General features: G+C 37.6%; 1 protein-coding gene and 1 non-coding gene across 3 annotated transcripts in view; both read right to left on the bottom strand.

Moving 5' to 3' along the window:
• Positions 1–21,541, bottom strand: part of LOC149951943 (ATP-binding cassette sub-family C member 4-like) — a 42,515-nt gene that overhangs the window by 11,582 nt on the left and 9,392 nt on the right. For both annotated transcript variants that reach the window (XM_090170157.1, XM_090170158.1), the window contains exons 5-19: positions 21,028–21,117; positions 20,801–20,964; positions 13,556–13,681; positions 12,731–12,983; positions 10,614–10,730; positions 9,802–9,891; positions 9,543–9,734; positions 9,327–9,421; positions 8,896–8,982; positions 8,474–8,570; positions 8,277–8,410; positions 6,900–7,048; positions 2,536–2,744; positions 2,310–2,473; positions 507–876 (exon numbers count right to left, since the gene is read on the bottom strand). In XM_090170157.1, the coding sequence (XP_090026283.1) occupies positions 507–876; positions 2,310–2,473; positions 2,536–2,744; positions 6,900–7,048; positions 8,277–8,410; positions 8,474–8,570; positions 8,896–8,982; positions 9,327–9,421; positions 9,543–9,734; positions 9,802–9,891; positions 10,614–10,730; positions 12,731–12,983; positions 13,556–13,681; positions 20,801–20,964; positions 21,028–21,117 (2,337 nt within the window). The remainder of the gene's footprint in view (positions 1–506; positions 877–2,309; positions 2,474–2,535; positions 2,745–6,899; positions 7,049–8,276; positions 8,411–8,473; positions 8,571–8,895; positions 8,983–9,326; positions 9,422–9,542; positions 9,735–9,801; positions 9,892–10,613; positions 10,731–12,730; positions 12,984–13,555; positions 13,682–20,800; positions 20,965–21,027; positions 21,118–21,541) is intronic.
• On the bottom strand, positions 21,233–21,351 carry TRNAL-CAA (transfer RNA leucine (anticodon CAA)). The gene is made up of 2 exons: positions 21,314–21,351; positions 21,233–21,278 (listed from the first exon to the last, which is right to left on the bottom strand). It is a non-coding gene; the product is annotated as a tRNA-Leu (tRNA).

The following is a 21,541-nucleotide window of genomic DNA, read 5'->3' on the forward strand; positions in this document are numbered from 1 at the left end:
AAACCTGCCGAGGTTAACGGTAATAGTTAGTGTAGGGAGCTGTTGGCTTGCAGGGCTTGCTACCACCCTCCTACGCATTGTAACCCGGCCACCTGACTTAAAAGCAATAAAAGTCGCTAGATGACTTAGGCCTAAGGTGGTGCCTTGGGTATTAGCCTAGCTGATTATTATTATTATTATTATTAAAGTAGAAAATAGTGCTAAATATTTTTCACGAAAAAAGTTTGACTATCGTATACATTAGCACGTGCATCTTTTAAAATTAGTTATTTATAAAATGTTATCGAAATTATCTCTACCAATAGAGTTTGCGTAGTAGTATAATATAATACCGCCGATATATAGTATATATAATTGTTAGTAGTAGGCATTTTTATGAGCTCCATATTTTAAATGATTTAGTTGACATTTTAAACAGCATCTTCCGTTATTGAAAGAATATCTGGTAACAAGTCCCTTTTGGGATATTTGGTCCATGTTGTCTCGATGAAAAGTGGAGAACTTACGCTGAGAACGTCGAAAAACGTGATGGGAAGTAAGTCGTCGATGGCCCCGATATCCCTGGAGAAACGGTTCAAAATCCGACCGACCGGGTTGTTGTCGAAGAAGGAGATTTGCGATCCGGACACGCTTCTAAACATGTCGTCGTGCAGCTTGACCGACGCTTTCATGGACAGCAGCGAGAACATGAGTGACCGTGTCAAGGAGAGACCGAGGACGATGGCCACCAAGGCCACGTATCCGTCGCGGAAAATGTTCGCGTACCACACGTTCCAATTCCACAACATGGAACTCAGAGCGATCATTTGCCCCGAACACGTTGTTACGTTGGTTACTTTTTCAGGGTCCGTCAGGTTGCATTGGTTCCCGTTTGTCCTGAAATTAAAGTCTGTTGAAAGGAGCTTAAGTTTTTCTTTGAGAATCCGATAGGTAGCCAAACCTAGAAATGGTTAGATCAACGAACCATTCGAATGCTTTCTGTTTCGATTAACCAATGCGATAGGGTTTGATCAAGCATTGCGATAGGGTTCGATCAAGTAAAGCGATAGGGTCCATTCAATTTATCCGATATAGAGTTCTATCAATTAATGCGATAGTGTTTGTTCAATTAATGCGATAGGATTCAATCAGTTTATCCGATAGGGGTTGATCAACTAATGTGATAGAGTTCGATCAACTAATGCGATAGGGTTCGTACAAAAAATCAGTTTGGGTTCAATCAATTAATGCAATAGTGTTCGATCAAAGAATCAGTTTGGGTTCAATCAGTTAATGCGATAGGGTTCGATCAAAGAATCAGTTTGGTTTCAATCAGTTAATGCGGTAGGGTTTGTTCAATTAATCCGATACGGGTCGATCAACTAATGTGATAGAGTTCGATCTAAGAATCCGATAGGGTTCAATCAGTTAATCCGATACGGGTCGATCAACTAATGTGATAGAGTTCGATCTAAGAATCAGATAGGGTTCAATCAGTTAATGCGATAAGGGTCAATCAATTAATGTGATAGAGTTCGATCAACTGATGCGATAGGGTTTGATCAAAGAATCAGTTTGGGTTCAATCAACTAATGCGATAGGGTTTGATCAACTAAAGCGATAGGGTCCATCCAATTAATCCGATAGAGTTCTATCAATTAGTGCGATAGTGTTTGTTCAATTAATGTGATAGGGTTGATCAACTTGTGTGATAGGGTTGATCAACTAATGTGATAGAGTTCGATCTAAGAATCAGGTAGGGTTCAATCAGTTAATGCGGTAGGGTTCGATCAATTATTGCGATAGAGTTCGATCAAAGAATCAGGTAGGTTTCAATCAGTTAATGCGATAAGGGCCGATCAACTAAAGTGATAGAGTTCAATCAACTAATGCGATAAGGGCCGATCAACTAATGCGTCCTCCATCAACTAATGCAATAAGGGCCGATCAACTAATGCGAGATCGATCAACTAATGCGATAGAGTTCGATCAAAGAATCGGTTTGGGTTAAATCAGTTAATTTGATAAGGGCCGATCAACTAAAGTGATAAAGTTTGATCAATTAATGCGATAAGGGTTGATCAACTAATGCGATATGGGCTGATCAACTAATGCGATAGAGTTCGATGAAAGAATCAGTTTGGGTTCAATCAGTTAATGCGATAGGTTTCGATCAACTAATGCGATAGTATTTGACTAACTAATGCGATGCTTTTAACTGACGAACGCGATAGGTTTTGATTAAATAATGGGCTAACATTTGAAGAAATGATACGAAAGGGTTGTGATCAACGAACACGATAGGTTTCGCCAAAAACTGGCGACCTTACCACAAAGTAACCCAATAATCACTGCCATTGACTCCGAACTGCGTCAAAATAGTTATAATGAAGAAGGAAATCAGGTAGAAAGAACTGGCTCCCGATCTCAAGTACTTCCAATAAACATCCCAGCCCACCGAGCCGGTCGTTTTGCTCTCAGAATTCTCGTCAACCTTAGGGGAAAATATCATTTTTAATGAGACCCTTAAATGAAGATATTTTTAAGTTCAAATACCTGGTCTTCTTCGAGATCGGGATAATTTTGTTCGTACATTCCGCCGTAGGGGGACACTTCCGTCGGCGGAATGCCCATCATTTCTTCCGCGAAGATGGAAGAGTCACTGGAAAAGACGGAATCACGTTTTCCGCTGAAGGATTTTCTGGTTTCCGTCGAAAATAAAGTAGCCACGACCGATTTCTTCCGCTCCTTCGGTAAATTTGTCGCTGCGAAAAAGTTTCAAAGTCGATTAAAGGCTAGTTTTCAATAGACAGTTTCAGCAATTCATGAAAGTACGTAAACGCGAACGTCTACGGTAGATTTGGAAAATGTCTCTGATGTTGGTAACGTAGAGAACTTGAGATTCCAACATTTGAAAAACCAGACGAATTATTAATAATAAAGATTTGATGGATATGGTCAGTGAAAATATGTTAAATAACATATTTTAAAACATTTTAGTTAATGATTATGATTTTAGTTTTGATAGCCTTGGTTAAATTCTTAAAAAAATTAGTACGTTTTTTCAGAACAAAACGTACGGGAACGACGTAAACCGTAAACGTTCGCTTTTACCAGATGTGACACAAAATTTTGAGATTCAAATTCCCTGATAATTTTAACGCCAAAATTTGTATTTTATATTTTACTTTTATCAGAAGATAATAAATTTAAATGGACCTTTATTTCAGTAAAACGGTTATTGAAATGTTGAAAAAATTAGCCAAACTTTCACGGAAATAAATGATAATCATAGAATTTGTCATAGATCTAGAGTAAAATTACCTTCAAAAAGTGTCAAGATAAAATTAAATTCCCTGACTTTTCACAAATTCTTAAAATTCCCTGACCTTGCCCGGACGTTTTAGAGCAATTTTTAAATTCCCTGACTTTTTCCTGACGTGTGGCAACCTGGTTTACGCATTAATATGAACTAGCCGGCCCCCCATCTAGGTGATTGTAAACAAATGTAGTTCAGGAGTTTACCTGTATTGTAATCCAACTTTAACCAAATACAATGCGTTGATAGAAATTTATCCCCATTATTTACAAATTACATTAAATAAACGGGATGGAATAAATGAATGTAACGAAATAATGAGTAAATGTTGCGAAACAAAATTCTTAAAATAATATGGCAGTAAGACCCCACAAATTATAAAATATCTTTATACACAACATTCGTATAGTGAATATCTTTTGGTAAGTTTTTTAAAGTTTGACTGTTAACATTTGAATGGAAGTTACGTAAAATTGACCGTGCGAAAACACTGGTTCCGATAAATATCCACGTGTTTGAGAAATTGACAGTGGGAGAGCAACTTATGAATAAGAGTGTACTATCACAAAGGGTTACTCAATTTAACGAACGTTATCAATTGTCATTGATCCAAAATCATCTCGCGAAACCTAAATCATTTTTAAAGCAGAAGACAATATGGTCCTATAATTATGGTCTAACCTAAATGACCCAATACACGTCTAATAAACCTGTATGTTCATTGCGAAATCCAATATCCTATTTACAAACCTTTCATGATTTCGAATTTGTTCGAAATCATCGATTTCTGTTTAATAAATTCGCCAGACATACGGTTGCCATTCATAAGATTGCGAAAACCCGACAAATTTCAACCAATAGTCAAATAAAGCCATAAAAACCCTATGATTATTGAAAATCTTGTTTTCTTTTATAAAATACACAAATTGTCGAATTATCTACACATGACAAATGTGACTCTAATTGGGAATTGTCGCCTTTTTAACACGAAAGGCACGCTTGTATCTGATGGTGCGAGATTTATTCTGGCAATGAATGCTATTTCTCCTTTTGACAGCGACGTTTATTTTCATATCTGTGACAGCCATTCTGGTCCCATTGCCCAAAGCCATGTTAGTGCTGAGCAGTCCTTCCACTTCCAAAAGATCATTTTACCCAGACATAAGCTGAAAAATACCCACTTTTACCTTTTCCAAATTTCAAAAATACCCTTAAAATTCCCACAAGAATCAAACAATAAAATACCCACTTTTACCCATTTTTAATTTAAAAAAAAAACCTTAAAATTCCCATAAAAAACACCGATTTAAAAAATGTAGTTTAATTATCACAGTTTTTTCTCTAATTTTTACAAAGAAAAAGACATTAATATTAATGGTAGGTATGCAATTCGCTTACTAAGGGACGAAAACAATATTTTGGTCTGCTCCAATCGGCAAAGCTGACAACAGAGAAAGAACCTAAAAAGGTCTCGACATAAGCAAAAGCAGTTTTCCACTTACGGCCAACTTAGTTACACTTTGTCAAAAAGGGAAATTATATTTCATGGTAGATTATTTTCAATATTTTTAAATACCCTTAAATTTCCCATGAAATGTTCAAAATACCCTCATTTTACCCATTACCCTCAATCTAGAAAAAAAATCCCTCTCGAGGTCAATTTTACGCGAAAAAGGGTAAAATACCCTCAAAGTGGAAGCACTGGTGCTGAGGTTCCCAAGTAGCGTGATTGGAACGGCCACTGTAAACCGTTAGTTGTGTTTTTGCTAAGCCTTAATATTTCAAAAAGCTACCTCGTTTCAGGACATGAAATAAGCACAGGACACTGGACATTGTCAGATAAATTTTGCATATGTCCGATAACTTTTCAAAATCTTAGGGGCATTTGTCGTATAACTTTTTCAATAAACTGGGAATGTTTTTTTCTACAAATGAAACATATTAACAATTATTTTACAAACAATATAAGGAAGTACCGAGTTACTGAAGTTGATACTTGATAGTCTATTCTGTAACTGTGAGTCTGTGCGGTGTAAAGACTATAGGTGGTTTTTTTTCGCCTGTCCCAGGACAAAAAGTGTAAACTTTTTACCCTAAGACGTTTTATTCGCCTGTTCTCGGGGTAAGATTTACCCTGTCCCGAATTTTGTTCGCTTGTTCCAGAGCTCAAACGTTACACTTTTTACTCCTCCTCGAAAGGAGGTGTAGTGGAGTAATCTAGCTTATATAGAAAATTCGTCTGCTTAAATTTCGTTTCACGAAAACATAACGGGTTTTGAACATCTTCACATGTGGCAAGCTTTTAATAACGAATATCCAATCGTTAAATGCTATTTAATGACTTTAAAAGTTGCTTGATGACTTAGACCTAAGGTGGTGTCTTGGGTATTAGCCTAGCTGATTATTATTATTATTATTAAATAAATAAGAAAAATGAGTCCTATATTGATGATCTCACCACCGTTCACCATCTTAAAAACAAAACAAATATATAACCTTTAACCTCTAACTACTACCTTCTTACTCCAACTCGTTTTTTTCGTCAAGATAGAATTGGAGTAAAATGACGTCATAGGGCTACACTTTTTAACCTGCTCAAAAAACCCAGAACAGGCGGAAAAAAACCACCTTATATATACGCTTCGCTTACTAGACAGGCGTGCTCTATGGCTCAACTTGCATACCGATTGTGGCTCCATCTCAACGCTGGTCAAAATTTTCCCCTAGCTTGAGCTGTGTTACTAGTGGCGCCTCTAGCCGCGGGTCAAAATATTACCCCAGCTTTTACAGTGCTACAGAGGTGTTAACAGGTTTTTCCTAGGAACACACCTGTCTAGTAAGCGAAGCGTATATATAGTCTTTGGTGCTGTGGCTGTGCTAGAGAGAGAGGGATGGCCGCCGTACAGGTGTAAAGTTTCAATTATTTCAACAAGCACTATATGAACAGTATAACTTGCAGGTCCTGGATCTCAGAAATTTTACTTTTTGGCGATTTTCTTGAAGCTGTTTTATTTAAATGAGTATAACCTTTCCGGGAATTTGGGGCAATACATAATTCATTCTAATCATTTTTCTAACCACGTGTTATACGTAGTGTAAAATACAGTGGTTTTAGAGAAATTATCCGCTTTAATTTTCTCATATCTACTAGAAGGCGTTTCGTGAATCTAAAACCACGTACCTCATTATTAAAAAATGATATTTGAATAAATATCGAGACTATAATGAAAATAATTAATTTATAGCTTTGATATTGTTGTTTATATCTTAATTAAGGGTACATTTAAAAAATAAACACTAAATATGAAACAAGAAAGGTTTCAAGTGTGAAAACCTCTTCAGGGCGGGCACGCTTCCTCTAATAGAAGAATTGGGGGTTTCTACTATCGTTCTAGACTAGCGCCGTGAGCGAGAAAAGAGAGAAGCTATGGCGCACCCTACCCAACAAGGAGGGTTCTACTCCCTTTAAGCGCCTATTTGCAAACGTGTTTGGGTGTTAGTCGAGCCGGAATCCCTGTTTGTAACCGAGATTTTTTTGCGTCGACCATCGCCATCGTGGCGTGTTTGCCCCGTTAATAATCTTTATCGATAAATAAAGTACCTTTCTCTATTGGTTGAATGTTTCTCACGTTCAGTTCGTGAAGCACAGACTTCCTTCCGCCTGTCAACATGACGGATTTTCGGCGTTGATTCGTTGTATTCGAAGGCGTTTTCCATTTGTTAAGCACCATTTGAACGATTGATTTTCTCCTGGAAATTTAAACGAATCTATGTTGAAATAAGTAATATAACAGGATAATGAAAAGTGTGAGCCTAGTTTAAAATTTCTACTTCATCCTTTTTGACCGTAGTGACGCAAAAATATAACGAATAGCGCCACTCGGTAGCAAGTTTAAATGGAGTATAATAGCGTTTTCCATTTGACTGCTCTCGAGCGCTCTAGATCGATCTGGTCAACATTTTATGTTCCATTTGCGTGCTCGGATCTGCTCCGATCAAGTTTCGCGTGTTCCATTTCCCGCTCTCGTGTGCTCCGAGAACGCCCAAAACTGATCTGCCGATTTTGACAGATCAACAGATCCAGATCAAGAAAGGAGCAAATTTTTGCGTGTTCCTTTTAGTTTTGTTGGCAAAATGGCAGACAAGACGCGCAAATTAATATTACTAGCAGATGAAAAACCACAAAGCACGGGAATATGTTAATGTTATGTTCCATTTGCGGTTTTACTCTAGTCGATTGAGGCGAGATCTATGACGTCAGAGACAGATTCGGTGCGAATCTCGAACAATCAAATGGAAAACGCTATAAGTTGTCTAAATAAAATACTCTACAATGGCTCTCTGATGACGTACTCATTTGACTATTTTGAATTTTAGCTTCCTTTGCCATTAATAGATGACACCACGCTCTCCAGTAAAGTCGCATTTTTCGAAGAATCAGATAGATTGATAGCCATCTCTAATAACAGGGCCTTTTCAAAATACAGCTGGCAATGATAGAGCCGACACTTTCTTTAATCACATCATAGCTTAGCGAAATTTAAACTGTTTTCAAAATGTAAACTTACTATAGCCTATTTTAGAAAAAAAATAGTTTCACTCGCTTCGTATCTTGAGGTAATTTAGTAAGCTAACTCTTCTCTATGCGGCTTACCAACAACCAACATCAACTGAAAGTTTCTCAAGAAATATCGGATTATTGGAATTTGCTAATCCTTGTACTAATTTGCAAATCGTTCAACTAATTTTTCATTGTTGATCAAGGGTGGTAGTAGAGTAAAATGAAGTGACTAGCTACAAGATGAAGTGTTATACTAATTTTAACACGTAACCTTTGATATTGATCGATTACGTTTCGAAATTGTTCGATTATGTGGATTATAACAATTCAAATTATATAAATAATGTATTTTGAATTTTAAAATTTTGCGATTAATTGTTACGGTTTATCGATTAATCGAAACTGTGGTAATCTTACCTGGCATTTAAGATCGGTGACGCCAAGATCGATTTCCTGCGTTCCTTTTCGTGAGTAATGTCCTCGGAGATGGACACGAAATCGATTCCGGCTTTCAATAGTTGGGAAAAGTTTCCCAAACCTTGTTCCCTTCCCTAATCGATTATTTTTTAGATTATTCGTAAATACGGTGATCGTTCAGTCGCGATTACACTCACTCTATCCAAAACGAGTATTTGACTGGCCGGCCTGAGAAACTGAACTTGGTGAGTGACCAAAACCCGAATTTTGTCCTTTAAGTAACCATTTATGCATCTTTAGAGGGGTGACAATTGTTAGTTACGTCTTATTCATGGTGTTGCCAGAATTATATAATATACTTTTTACGAGAGAAGTCATAAAAAGTGAAATATTAACCCTGAAAGACGTAAGGATATTTTCTGATTTTTAAATAAAATTTTACTAATTTAATAGTTTCAAAAATTTCTAGTTCCCGCGCAATAATTTTTATTCTGCATTTTTTTTTCTTGAAAAATCGATGAAGGTTTAAAGCGAATAATATTACAACAGAAGTTTAGTAAGATGGAAACTTATCTCTAAGAGGTATATTGTATACTTCTGATATTGTTTATAGAACTACTTTTCGAATAAATGTTTGGCTACGGCCGCGTCGACCGCGCTGAGTGGATCGTCCAATAAGTAAATGTCAGCGTCCGAATACAGAGCGCTATGGTAAAAATTCATTTATCAATTTTCTGATGCTTAAGTTGATAGGATATGCACCATAATCTATTCGCTTGTTCCGGAGTATTAGGGCTACTCTTTTTACTTCATCTGAAAAGGAGGTGTTAAGAGAGTAAATCGGATTTTGTCGTCTGCTAGCCAGAATTTATCTGCTAAAAATTCCACAAGCAGATATTTTGGAATAACGTTTTTACTCCGATTCGAACAATTCGCCAGCACAGAATCGGAGTAAAATTACGTCATAGCGTTACTCTTCTTACCCTACTCCGAAATCCCGGAACAAGCGAAAAGAAACCACCTAACATTAAAGTGGAAAATAGCCGGTACCGTGCCAGATTGACCCTCGCCCTTTGACCTCCACTAAGACTGACTCCTCTATCGCCCACAAGAGTCAAGTCCCCTCGGGGCATATCGTTAACGTCCTTTGAAACAAAAGAGGCACATTAATATCTACAAAATAACTCAAATTAATCAGCTAGGCTAATACCCAAGGCACCACCTTAGGTGGCTGGGTTACAATTCGAAGGAGGTTCAAAATATTACCTTATCCAAAGCGCAAACGTGCAAAATCTTTCGATATTTGACCATATCGTAATCGTTTCCAAAAAGTATATTTTGTCTGACAGTCCCGGCGAATGTCCACGGCTCCTGGGACGCGTAGGCCACTTTGCCCTTGACCACCACCGTCCCCATGGTCGCCTGAAGTTCCCCCAGTAATGTCATCAAAAAAGAACTCTGTAATTAATCGTAGATCTTTGTATCTTAGACACTCCTCATCAAATGGACAACGATAGAGATATACCTTTCCGCTTCCAACAGGACCCACAACCGCCAGAAGCTCCCCCGCTCGGACTTCAACCGAGATGTTGCTTAGCGTCACGTCACCCGCGATCTGTGCTTTTCGTAATAAACCCATTAGGATAAGCCGATCCCACCTTGTCATGGCGACTAGTCGTGACAACCAAAAACGTGCGTCATCACTAGATTCGTCGCCGAACCAGGATCTTTTTATAGAGAGGTCAGTGCACACCGGGTTTTCGGGACCAAATCGATTGTCAGTTTCACGGCGGGAAACAAACTGCTGTTTTTTGCGCCCTCTTTACTGTACCCCCAACTACATAATCAGATGTTATATAAAATAAATTATTTTATGTTAACATTATATTCATCTTCGATTCAACAGATGGCGCATCGTAGTATTCAGCCTTCATCAGGAATCCATACCTCTACTAGGAATGCTTACCGCGGCAGATTTTCGTCTCGGTGTGGCTGACGGTTTTTCGATGTCACTATGTGAACTTAACAAACAACAACGTGAGAGGGGAGCGCGCGCAGAGGGGATTTTTTCTCTCGTAGGTGGGGCCAAAGCCGTCAGAGTGATACGGCAGTATAAACATTCCAAGTATAGGTATGGATTCCTAATCTGCGTCCCACTAGCGGTCGTTACATGGCTCGACGAGACACTGCTATATTGGTTTCTCAATGTACTCCCTTTACCCCACCTAGGGGACTACCAAGTTTGAGTTGCACTTCGTTATATGGCAGAGATTGGCGAGTGCGCTGACCTCTGCATAAAACGGTCCTGGTTTATTTCATATTGATGATTTATCTTACATAATCCCACCGAGCGGATATATTTTCCGTTTTCAGCCGACATTCTTTGAGAATTGGTCTCGAAGACGGCCTTTCCACCGTGTCCATCTCCTCTTGTTCTTCCAGTAACATGAAAGCCTGTTATTTTATATGAAATACATCAAACACGTTCTCTATTGGAAATACCATACTGAACCATCTAAACTATTTTCGCTTTGAAAATGTTAGTATCGCGAGGAGGTCTACCAGAACTGATGGTGTTAGTAGGTCTTATCCTGTAAATCAACTTTTCCCTGGGCAACTGTGTAACAGACAACGATTGGCCGAGAATTTCTAATTGTAAACTAGTTTTAATGGAGTGGGCCCGTCTCCGATTTTGAAATTTTCCCTTTTATTTGTAAATATTGTAAATATCCAGCTTAGGTGTTCTTATACATCTTATCTTATCGTATAACTTTTATCTTTTATTTTATTCTATGTAACGGTGAGTTTCGACTCCTCCCTGTTCTAAAAGGGACCAAATGTATTTTTATTTTATTTTTGGCGGTAATAAATCATTCATTCATTAAAGGGAAACGGCCAAGCTTTTCCAAATATGGCCTTATTTCCGTATCAAAAGATTAACAAGACGTTCAATATACTAACACGTACCTTTTTTTGTCTTGAAAAAATAGCTTTTGGCCCAAAAAGTTGAAACGAAAAATAACGCCAGGTGTTTGGGTTTGAATTTTCGCCGCCATCTTAGGGGCTGCCGCCAGTGCCCCTAACCCCGTATGAGCGATTTGCAAACTATCCTAACTTTTAAAATCGCGCAATTTAGGCTTAGGTCTCTTGTAACTGGAACGCACGGCACGCGCAAAACAATTTTTTTGCGTCTTCAGCAGCGCGCGCTTTTACGTTGTTTTTCTGTCTCACCGACTTCTCACCAGGTGTCGCGACGGACGCGCGCTTTTCGATTTCCCGAAATTTCTTTATTTTATTAAAAATTACCCACTCAATTTTTTTGATACGGTTTTCGCCATAAATTTTAGTTTTTAATGGGCTATAGATGGATTTACAATTTTTAACGGGTAAAGACGACTTTAAAGGGGTAAAATTCATCCGAGGTAGCGATGGCGTTATTTGTTAGTAGATGGCACTCTGATAGCAACATGACGTAATAATTTTGATTTTCAACGATTGGTTGAAAGATTTCAGTTTTTAGTTTAGAACGGTTTTCTTCCCTGATTGGATAGTTTAAAATTGTATTATAGCGCCATCTATGGCGGAGAGTGTTGACTACTGTTAAAATTAATTGTTAATTTAAATTACAAAAATTATATATTTTTAATAAGAATTTTAATTAATTTAGTAATTAATTAATAACTTTTTAAAACAGTTTATTTTTCATAAACTTTATAGTGTCGCAATCTACCTGAAACATTATAAAATAGGAAGGTACCTCGGGTGGATTTCGCCCCTTTTTTCATATTTCCCTGTAGTCAATATGTGAATGCGTCTATAGGGCTAGCTAACTGGTTAAAGCTTGACCGTTCCCCTTTAATAGAAATAAAGCTAAATACAACTTTAATTACGCGATAAAATTTTATTTAAAAACATAATAAAATTTCTTAACAACTAGTTTCGCGTCTCTTCAGGCGCATCATCAATTTTAGACCTGATGATGCACCTAAAGAAATTTTATGTTTTTAAATAAAATTTTATCGCGTGATTAAAGTTGTATTTAGCTTTATTTCTATTGATTTTATACGTAAGCAGTGGCGTCGCTAGGGTGTTTTAGGCGGCGCTTGAGCCACCTGTAACATTTTTGAAGCGCCACCTAAAATTTCCGAAAAGCGCCTCCTAAAATTCCGAAATATTCCAATTCACTTGGAGAAAAGTTTCTTCGAAATGCTCCCTTAAAAAAGCTCATCAAAACTTTATTTTTCCTAGTCGGCCTCGATGTTTCAACTTCCAAACCGTTTGGAGAGGGCCCCCTCTCCCATATCACTCAATGGGTCGCCCCTGACCATGCAGGGCTTATGGCTTAAGCGCCTCTAGTTTTGAAATCCTGGTGACGCCACTGTACGAAAGTGCCAAATCCACAACTCCGAACATTCATTCATTCATTCAAATTTACAAAGGCGATCAGTCCATACCTGCAATCTGGTGATGGAAGACCTCGATTCGGCCAGTTGAGACACCGCGTTGGCGAAAGCGAAGGTCATGCAGAGTCGAAGATGGTTGAAGAGCGTCATGGTGACGAAGACCACTTCGGCCGTCAGGGTACCTCCGAGGATGACGGTGTAGAGGACGAAGCAGATGACCAGGATGATTTTGGAGAAGACCAACGAAAAGGCCACGTTCATACTCTGCAGAATCGAAGTGTGCCGGATTTTCGAGATTTCTTTCCTGGGGTTAAAACGGATTATTTTGGTCATTGGTTCCCGAAGCAGGGGTGGTGGCAGAAACATTTGGCGCCCCTTGGCATTGGTCAGCTAAGGAGGGGCGTATCGGTTTATAATAAATAAATAAATAAATAAATAAATATATTTTAGTTTCCCCAAACCTTTTCGGCGTTATTTTGAGTAGGGGCAAGCCATTAAGTACATGGACAGTGGGGCTTTATCACAGTTTTGGCGCCCCTAGAAAAATGGCGCCCTAGGCACGTGCCTACTTTGCCTAATGGTTAATACATTGAGTTGGGAATATTAATCAATAGATCCAATCAAATCTGCTCCCCGCGAAACAAGTTTTTGAAAATTACGAATGTGCCCATTGAGAGATAGACGGCGCCACGGGTAGAATGATAATGGTTTCTCGTCATTTGGGAGCAGACAGCAGTATTCTTATTTTTTAAAAACTTGTTTCGCGAAATACTGAAATCCGACGTTCTGATTGGACCTCTAGATTAATATTCCCAACTCAATGGGTTAATACGCCCCTGTCCCGAAGACAATGCGATTACGAATTGATTCGCTTACTTTCTAGTTTCTTGTATCTGCGTGTTGAAGTACTTTTCCCAAGTGTACATTTTGATGATTTTCATACTGGCGACCACTTCGCTCATGATCCGAATTCTCTCGTCCGTGATCACCGCCGTTTTAGCTCTGTTTCAAACACGATATCGGGGGAAGTATAAAAGCAAAGTTAAATCATTTCAATCTGGCAGACTTCTGTCTATTGGTAGAACCAAGAATGTATTTATTTATACTCAGGGAGATTATTTTTAGCGTTTTTTCAATGAAATTTCGTGCGCTGAAATCAAGAGCGCGCGCCCAAAAAACACCTCTTTTATACATGTATTTGTCGTAATTATATTTCAGAATCACCTATTATTTTATTTTTAATTATAATTATATACATGTACTTTATAACGAGTTTTAAAGTTTTAGTTTCAGATTTTTCTAGTTTCAATTTTTCTTTCTATTAAATGTAATATAACCCTCATAACAATCTTTATGGAAGACCCCTTAAATTTTCCAAATTTCCCTATACAGTGGCGCTAAAAATTTTTAAAGCCAAAGGCAAGAGCAGCCAAAGCTGCAAACGTTGGTGTTCTACACCAAATACCTGAGGTTATATTCCCTTTAAGGCAGATTCCGCGACTCTAACCCATAGATATAGGAGACGTATATAAAGGTCTAGATAAAATATTTCAAAGGGAGTGAATACGGAGGTGACAGCTAGCAGAAAAGCGTCATTTCTGCAGGCTATACTTATAAGGCGCTATCTATCGGTAAGAAAGCTCGTGCTATCGTCGCGAGAGCCATTGTCTCCTGCTTAAAAATTATACTAAAAGCTTGGAGGAATAAAACAAGTATACAGGAGTTGCGGAGAGCTGCGAAATCGGTTTCGTCAGTGACCGTGAACTCGCGTGAGACGGAGGGGTTCAAACGCGACTAGCGCCAACTGCATACGGAATTTTGCAACTATTCTCATTTTAAATCATTGTTTTCGCGTCGTCTGGTTTGTTTTGAAACATTTCTAAATTCTTTGCGCATTTTCCAAAATGACTCGTATTAGTTTGGAGGAATAAAACCAACCAGACGACGCGAAAACAATGATATAAAATGAGAATAGTTGCAAAATTCCGAATGCAGCTGGCGCTAGTCGCGTTTGAACCCCTCCGTCTCGCGCATAGTCACGGTCACTGACGAAACCGATTTCGCAGCTCTCCGCAACTCCTATCAAGGATAATAGGGGTCCTATATACTTGTTTTATTCCTCCAAGCTAAAAGTCACCAACAGATGGGGTCTAAAGACTACGGCCTGCGGAAAGGTCAAGCACTTAGTACTAAAATGCTAAGAGAGCTCGCGCTCTTGGTCACGTGCCTTCCTCGGTGTCTGCTAGGTGTCAATTCCGTATTTCATGTTAGGCTTAGACGCCCCGAAATTTATCTTGACCTTTATATCTATGCTCTAACCTGCGTCATTCCGTTAGAAAAAACCTACGCTACCACTACAACGGGAGATGTCGCCACTGCGTCGAAAGATACGCGTAGCATTTGCTAATCCTAGAGGTCGGAGATGCTTAACTTTTATTCAATAGATAAAGCTCTCAAAATTATTCGTAAAATGTTTTGATCAAGTAATTTATATTTCTGTATTATCCGATTAATTTTTTGATAAATTTGTAAAATTAATCGGAAAAACGACGTTATTTTCGATAGAAAGCTCAAATTTTACGAATAATACATGTTTTTTAAACATTTTCCGAAATATTAACCGGTGAATTTCTTTGTTTACATTTTTTCCCCGAAAAAAATCAATTTAAACATGGATAATGATTAACCGTTCCCGACCTCTAGCTAATCCTATCTTCAGAGCTCTGATTTCATAGTTTATGTGCTAAAACACTGTTGTTGCCATTTTTAGATGAGCTTCGGTATTATTAATGCCATATTTCTAAAAATAGTTTTTTTTAAATGTAATTTTTTCATACTCATAAATTTTCGTAGGCCCTGGGCACAGTGTCCATTGTGCCGATTGTATATAACGTTCATGGGTATTATCATAAGTAACATAATAACAATAAGTATGACACTTCCTATTGCTTTAATGCTAATTTTCTAACCGAACCTTTTTTCGCCACTGATACTCTCTTCAAGCTGTGACTTGGACTCGCGACTTACCGTTTTGGAAGCCTAAAATCGGAGAGCACGTTCTGGAGTCGCGAGGGGCTTTGGCTTGGTTTAGAAGCCCGCGTGCGAATCATGCGCGATAAAAAAAACTAGAGCTCGTGGCACCGAGAAAAACTTTTTTAATTTTTATCATTTTAGCTTAATATTCCGCCTATCTATCGGAAACCAGATATTTCGGCTTACAATGTTAGTGGAAGTCTCGCATATTTTAGACACTAGAGGGCTCTTTGCTGAGAAAACATCTTGATTACGCAATAGCTATGAAAATCAGTTTGGTTGTAAATCTCGTTAATTGTTATACTTATTGGTGTTATGTTACTTATGGTATTATCAAAAGCGCCATAAGAGCCAGAAGTGTGTCAACTCTATCTTTGCGCCCTTTAAATATTTACTGAGAGCTAGTCTCACAATAGACTACATAGACAACAAGTTGGATAGCAACCAGGGCCGTATAAAGGCATGTGGCAACTTGGATTAAGAATGGCACAGGGGCCCCGAGGTTAGGGGGCCCCCCGTCTTCGAAATAAAATAATGTTTTTTATTTTTATTATTATTTCTAGTCAAAAAGTCCCAAATTCTACTTTGCAAAGGGCCCCCAAAAGTGTTTATCCGGCCCTGCTAGCAACGATATACAGGGTGTTTCCAAAGGTTATGCAAAAATTTTAAGGAGTTGTAACTTGTAGGGGAAGAGTTGAGAAGTATGCCTGTTTTTTCCCCATTTTCCTACGATGAGTTAAAAGAGCACCAGAGAGCTTCAAAGTGTGGTGCTTTAGAATAAATTAGGGTTGTAAATCGTGTAATTTACTTGCTTTAGCTTCTTTAAATAAAGTTAATTTAAGAAAAGAAGCTGATGAAACATTAATTTAAATGGTTTTAATATAAATGGTCGTTTTGTCTCAATGAGAAAGGCTAAAGCAAGTGTCAGCTCTATCATTGCCAGCGGTATTATGATAAGGCCCTTGTTATTAGACATGGCTATGAATCTATCCGATTTTTCGAAAAAACGACTTTACTGGAGAACGTGGTGCCATCTATTAGGCCTAATGGCAAAGGAAGCTAAACTTCAAAATAGTGAAACAATAACGTCGTCAGAGAGCCATTGTAGAGTATTATTATTATTATACTCTACTAACTTGTAAGTAGACCTTAACCTCATATAAAATATTGTTAAAAATTACTACAATTTAATTAATGACCCAAAAGGCGGGACATAAAAGTACCCCTCGCGTTGATTGGCTCGTTTATAAATTTGACAATAACTTGAATTATGGTAATATTTAACAATATATTTTATATGGGATATATAATAAAGGTGAAAGTCCACTAAGTAGAGTATAAGTTTTCTAAATATAATACTTATAATTGGTTCTCTGACGACGTTATTGTTTCACTATTTTGAAATTTAGCTTCGTGTGCCATTAATAGATGGCACCACGCTCTCCAGTAAAGTCGCATTTTCGAAGAATCAGATAGATTGATAGCCATCTCTAATATCAAGGGCCTTATCATAATACAGGTGGCAATGATAGAGCCGACAGTTTGCTTTAAGTTTAACTTTTTGAAAACCTCTTATTAGGTCTAGATCTTTCTTGAATAAGAAGAAAAGAATCTAAATGTAATCCCTTGTAGGCGCCTTTATAATAACGTAAGCAACGGTTAACTAAAATAGATCAAGAATAGTTTAACACCGAGTGAAAAAGTCGCTCAATCCGGAATAGTTTTGACCGAATCACAGTTAGACGTGCCAAGGCGTAGGGCTGTTGCTTTATAATTGGTTTTTAAGTTGCGTATTTTTCTCGGAAAAAGTGTTTCTCAGTCGTAACCGTATCTGAAAAATCTAGAAATTTGAGGGAATTTTAAGAACTAGTAAAAAAGCCAACGAAACATCAAGCTTTTTTTATAGTTTTTTCATATTTTTATTCTTATTCTTATTTTTTTGTGTGTTTTATCATCCCTACTTATAACATACAAAAGGGTATCGATGTTATTTATGGGTAAAACAATAGCCATGCAGAAGATTTGATGTTTAAAACTAAAATAAAACTTTATTTTTACTCATTAAAATAGTGACATTCTTACTATTATAAGTTTTTAAAGTGATCAGGGAAGTACCTAAGAATATGGGACTACGGAGATTGCAAACCCCGCCCTAGATTATTTTGTAGCGAATGTTTGTCTATTTTTAATTTTTCGTGACAATATGAGCATCGACATATAGATTGATCAGAGTACGTATTTGTTAATACGTATCAGAATTTCAGAAAATCCATAGCCAGTGGCGGCGCTAGGGGGTAGGCCAGGTAGGCCACTGCCTACCTTAAGATTTTGAGGGTCCCCAAAATCACCCTATAAGGGGCCCCAAATTTATCTAGAAAGGGTCTCAAAATTGTCCCAAGAGATAAAATTATTTATAAATAACAATGAAACAATTGTCAATAATGTATTTAGAAATTATTGAGGTATCTCCTAGTAAATAAAACCAGTTCTGTTATATTAGGACTCGTTTTACTGTTGTTAGAACTTTTTTGTTCGTCATGTACCTCACTACCTTATTTTATTGGAGCATTTCGTTGAGAAAAGGGGGGTCGCGGGTCGGGGGCCCATTTATTGGGTTTGCCTACCCTCGCGAAAATTCGTGGCGCCGCCACTGTCCATAGCAGTTGTTGAAAGATGTTTGCATCTTCCATTTGTGAGGCCACGATAAGTATCGGAAGAGTACCAACAATTTCTAAAACCTAACAGCCAGTCACTGTTAGTAAAAATCTTATTTTCAGTAGGCCTTTGTTATATTTTTGAAATTTAAAGTTTTGGTTTGATTATTGTGTTTGTGTAGTTGAATTTAGACAACGGACTTACAAAGGCTGACCGTTGGGGATCGCAAAGGTCTTAAGAAATAATTTAGCCCAGGACCTTTTGGAAAATAGTGATTGTAATTACCAATTAATTTCTCAATAAATATACGTTTAATCGTTTAATACAAGTATGGAGTTTAGATTTTTTGTTACCCGCCATTTTGATTGATTCATTTTAATGGTAGAAGAACACTGATATTGAAAGTTAAGCTTACAAAAATTAACTTCTAAACCTTTCCTCGAACTACTCAAGTAGTTTTTTAACGATTTTAGTTGTTGAACGCAGCTAACTTCACAAAGACGATCTATTTTTTATCAGAAATACATGTATAGTATATTAATGTATTTCTGTTTTTATGAGTTGCGATTAAAAACCAACCTACGAAGTATACTAAGACGGTATAAGAAAATAAGGCTATTGCCCCTTATTCTTAGGTACCTAAATGCATTCATGATGTAACGAACGTGTAAATTAATTTTCTTTCATTTTGGATTTTTTTTACAAAAAATATACGTCCACGCCATTATAATTGAACATCATATTTCAAGTATCCCACTCTCTGCCACCATAATTGCTAATGAGACGGGTTAATTACTCTGTCTCGGTTGAAGCCCGCTAATCGACAGGTGTCGACAAACGCGATAATCGACGTCCGTGACCCCTTCCCTACATATCCATCATAATGAAGCTCAATTCTGAGTATTACCAAGAATCTATTAGCGTTAACACAGAATATGTAGCCACAACTATAGCCTGTTTGTATGATCTTACCAAGGTGTCTTCCCTCTTACCAGCCTATCAGGGCAAAGATTACTCGCGTGGTTTTGTTTCCTGGAATAACGAGGCGATCCCACATATCCTCCGTAAAAAGAGCCTCTGACAAGTGTCCCACTATGTAAATCAGCCCCAGTTTTGAGGCACGCGCGGGCGACGCGTAAGTGTGATTATTGTTATTTATCGCATTCGCCCGAATATTACGTCAATCTAAATCGCCCCAAATTTAAGCTGTCGCCAGTTCATTAGCATTTACAATCCATTGTTGTTTTTAACACCCTAAGACGAGGTTTGTGAAACTTAAGAAACACGATATCAATCGGTAATATCGGGTTTCCGAAACTACAGGGTGCTCCTGGGAACACCTCGGACTTTGCCCCAAAGCTCTGGCGCGTTGCGGGTTGGGAAGATAAAGGGGCAGACGATACAAGCTAGGCGTATAGAGATAGGCAAATGCAACAAATTTTTGAGTTTGATAGTTTTACGGATTTTTGAGTTTGATAATTTTACGGATTTTTGAGTTTAATAATTTTACGAATTTTTTAGTTTAATAATTTTACGGATTTTGGAGTTTGATAATTTTACGGATTTTTTAGTTTGATAATTTTAGGAATTTTTGAGTTTGATAATTTTACGAATTTTTTAGTTAGATAATTTTAGGAATTTTTGAGTTTGATAATTTTACGGATTTTTGAGTTTGATAATTTTACTGATTTTTGAGTTTGATAATTTTACCGATTTTTGAGTTTGATAACTTTACCAATTTTCGAGTTTATAAACTTTTAATAAAAAACACGCAATACATAAGGACCATATTTGTTTTATAAGTGTGTCAGCTATGTGCGGTGTGACGTAGTTTTGACGTCCAACCCAAAAAGATACGCACGGCTCCCTGCCGGCCCTCACTATGACGAAGAGGCATGGTATACGTATTGAGGTTAATGACTTAGTCCGAAGTCCATCAAAAATGTGTGGTCTTTCTAGAAATCGCTCTTAAACTTTAGTGAAAAACATTTTTGGTTGCCATGGCAAAACGAATAGTAATTGAAACTTTTCCCTTTAGGAGCTTTTAAGGTACATGAAGCACGTGCATGAAGGTCTACTTAAGCCCCGAGTTTGAAAAAAAAAATCGGGGAGAAGCACCTCGGGATGTCTCCTTGTGAGTAAAAACATAAGTAACATAAAAAATAAGTTTGACACTTCTCATGGTTATAATGCTACTTTTCTGACTAAACGTTTTTCGACACTGACATTCTCGCCCAGCTCCGGTAGTAGCTAATTGGCCATATTTAGACTCTAGGGGGCTATGTGCAAAGAGCTAAACCTCGATTGCGCAATTTTTGTTAATCGACATACTTTTTATTTTTATGTTACTTATGTTAGAAAAAGAATACGCGGAAGGTAGAGAACAGACATACTTATGCTGGAAAATTACTGACAGATTCCAAGTTAGCTTACCTTAATTTGGAGAAGAGTTTTCCGATCCATCCTTGGTAGGGGATGTAGAAGAGTAACAGTGATATGGCGATCATGACGGTGTATCGCAGGTCCTCCCAGAGAATAACCACGACCAGGCTGACTTGCAAGGGTCCCACTATCAAATAAGGCAGGTACAGCACTGCCTATTTATTTTGAAACGAAAGTTTAGTTAATTAGTTTAGCTATAATTTGAGCGAGCCTCTTACCTGATCGAATCGTCCTACGTCGTTGGACACCAGGTTGACCAATTGTCCAACCGTTGTTTCGCCCAATGCGGCTTTACTTAATTTTAGCGCCTGATTGGTAAATGGTTAGCCTAATAAGTTCTTTATGAATAACGACCTAATTTCTATTGTCTAATTTCTCACAAAGTTATTAATTTTCTATTAAATTTGCTTAAAAGAAAATCTTTGTCACAAGTGGGATTCGAACCCACGCCCTCTTACGAGGACCAGAATTCACACATCTCCAGTGGAGATAAGGTTTACAAGCCTTGAGTCTGGCGCCTTAGACCGCTCGGCCATCCTGACTTGTTGGCTTTCGTCTAATTTTTCCAAGACTAGGTACGCTCAAGAAATAGCTAAATACGTTTCAGAAAATTGCTGTATTTGCCTTAGCCCCATTTTGGAATTAGCATAATACGTTTCATGTAAATTTAAGACTTAGTTAAATACGTTTTAACCAAATATAGGAGATTGATTTAAAATACAGGTAAATTAG

The sequence above is a fragment of the Leiobunum rupestre genome, chromosome 3 (assembly GCF_980474605.1).
Source record: "Leiobunum rupestre chromosome 3, qqLeiRupe1.1.hap1, whole genome shotgun sequence".
NCBI lineage: Eukaryota > Metazoa > Arthropoda > Arachnida > Opiliones > Sclerosomatidae > Leiobunum > Leiobunum rupestre.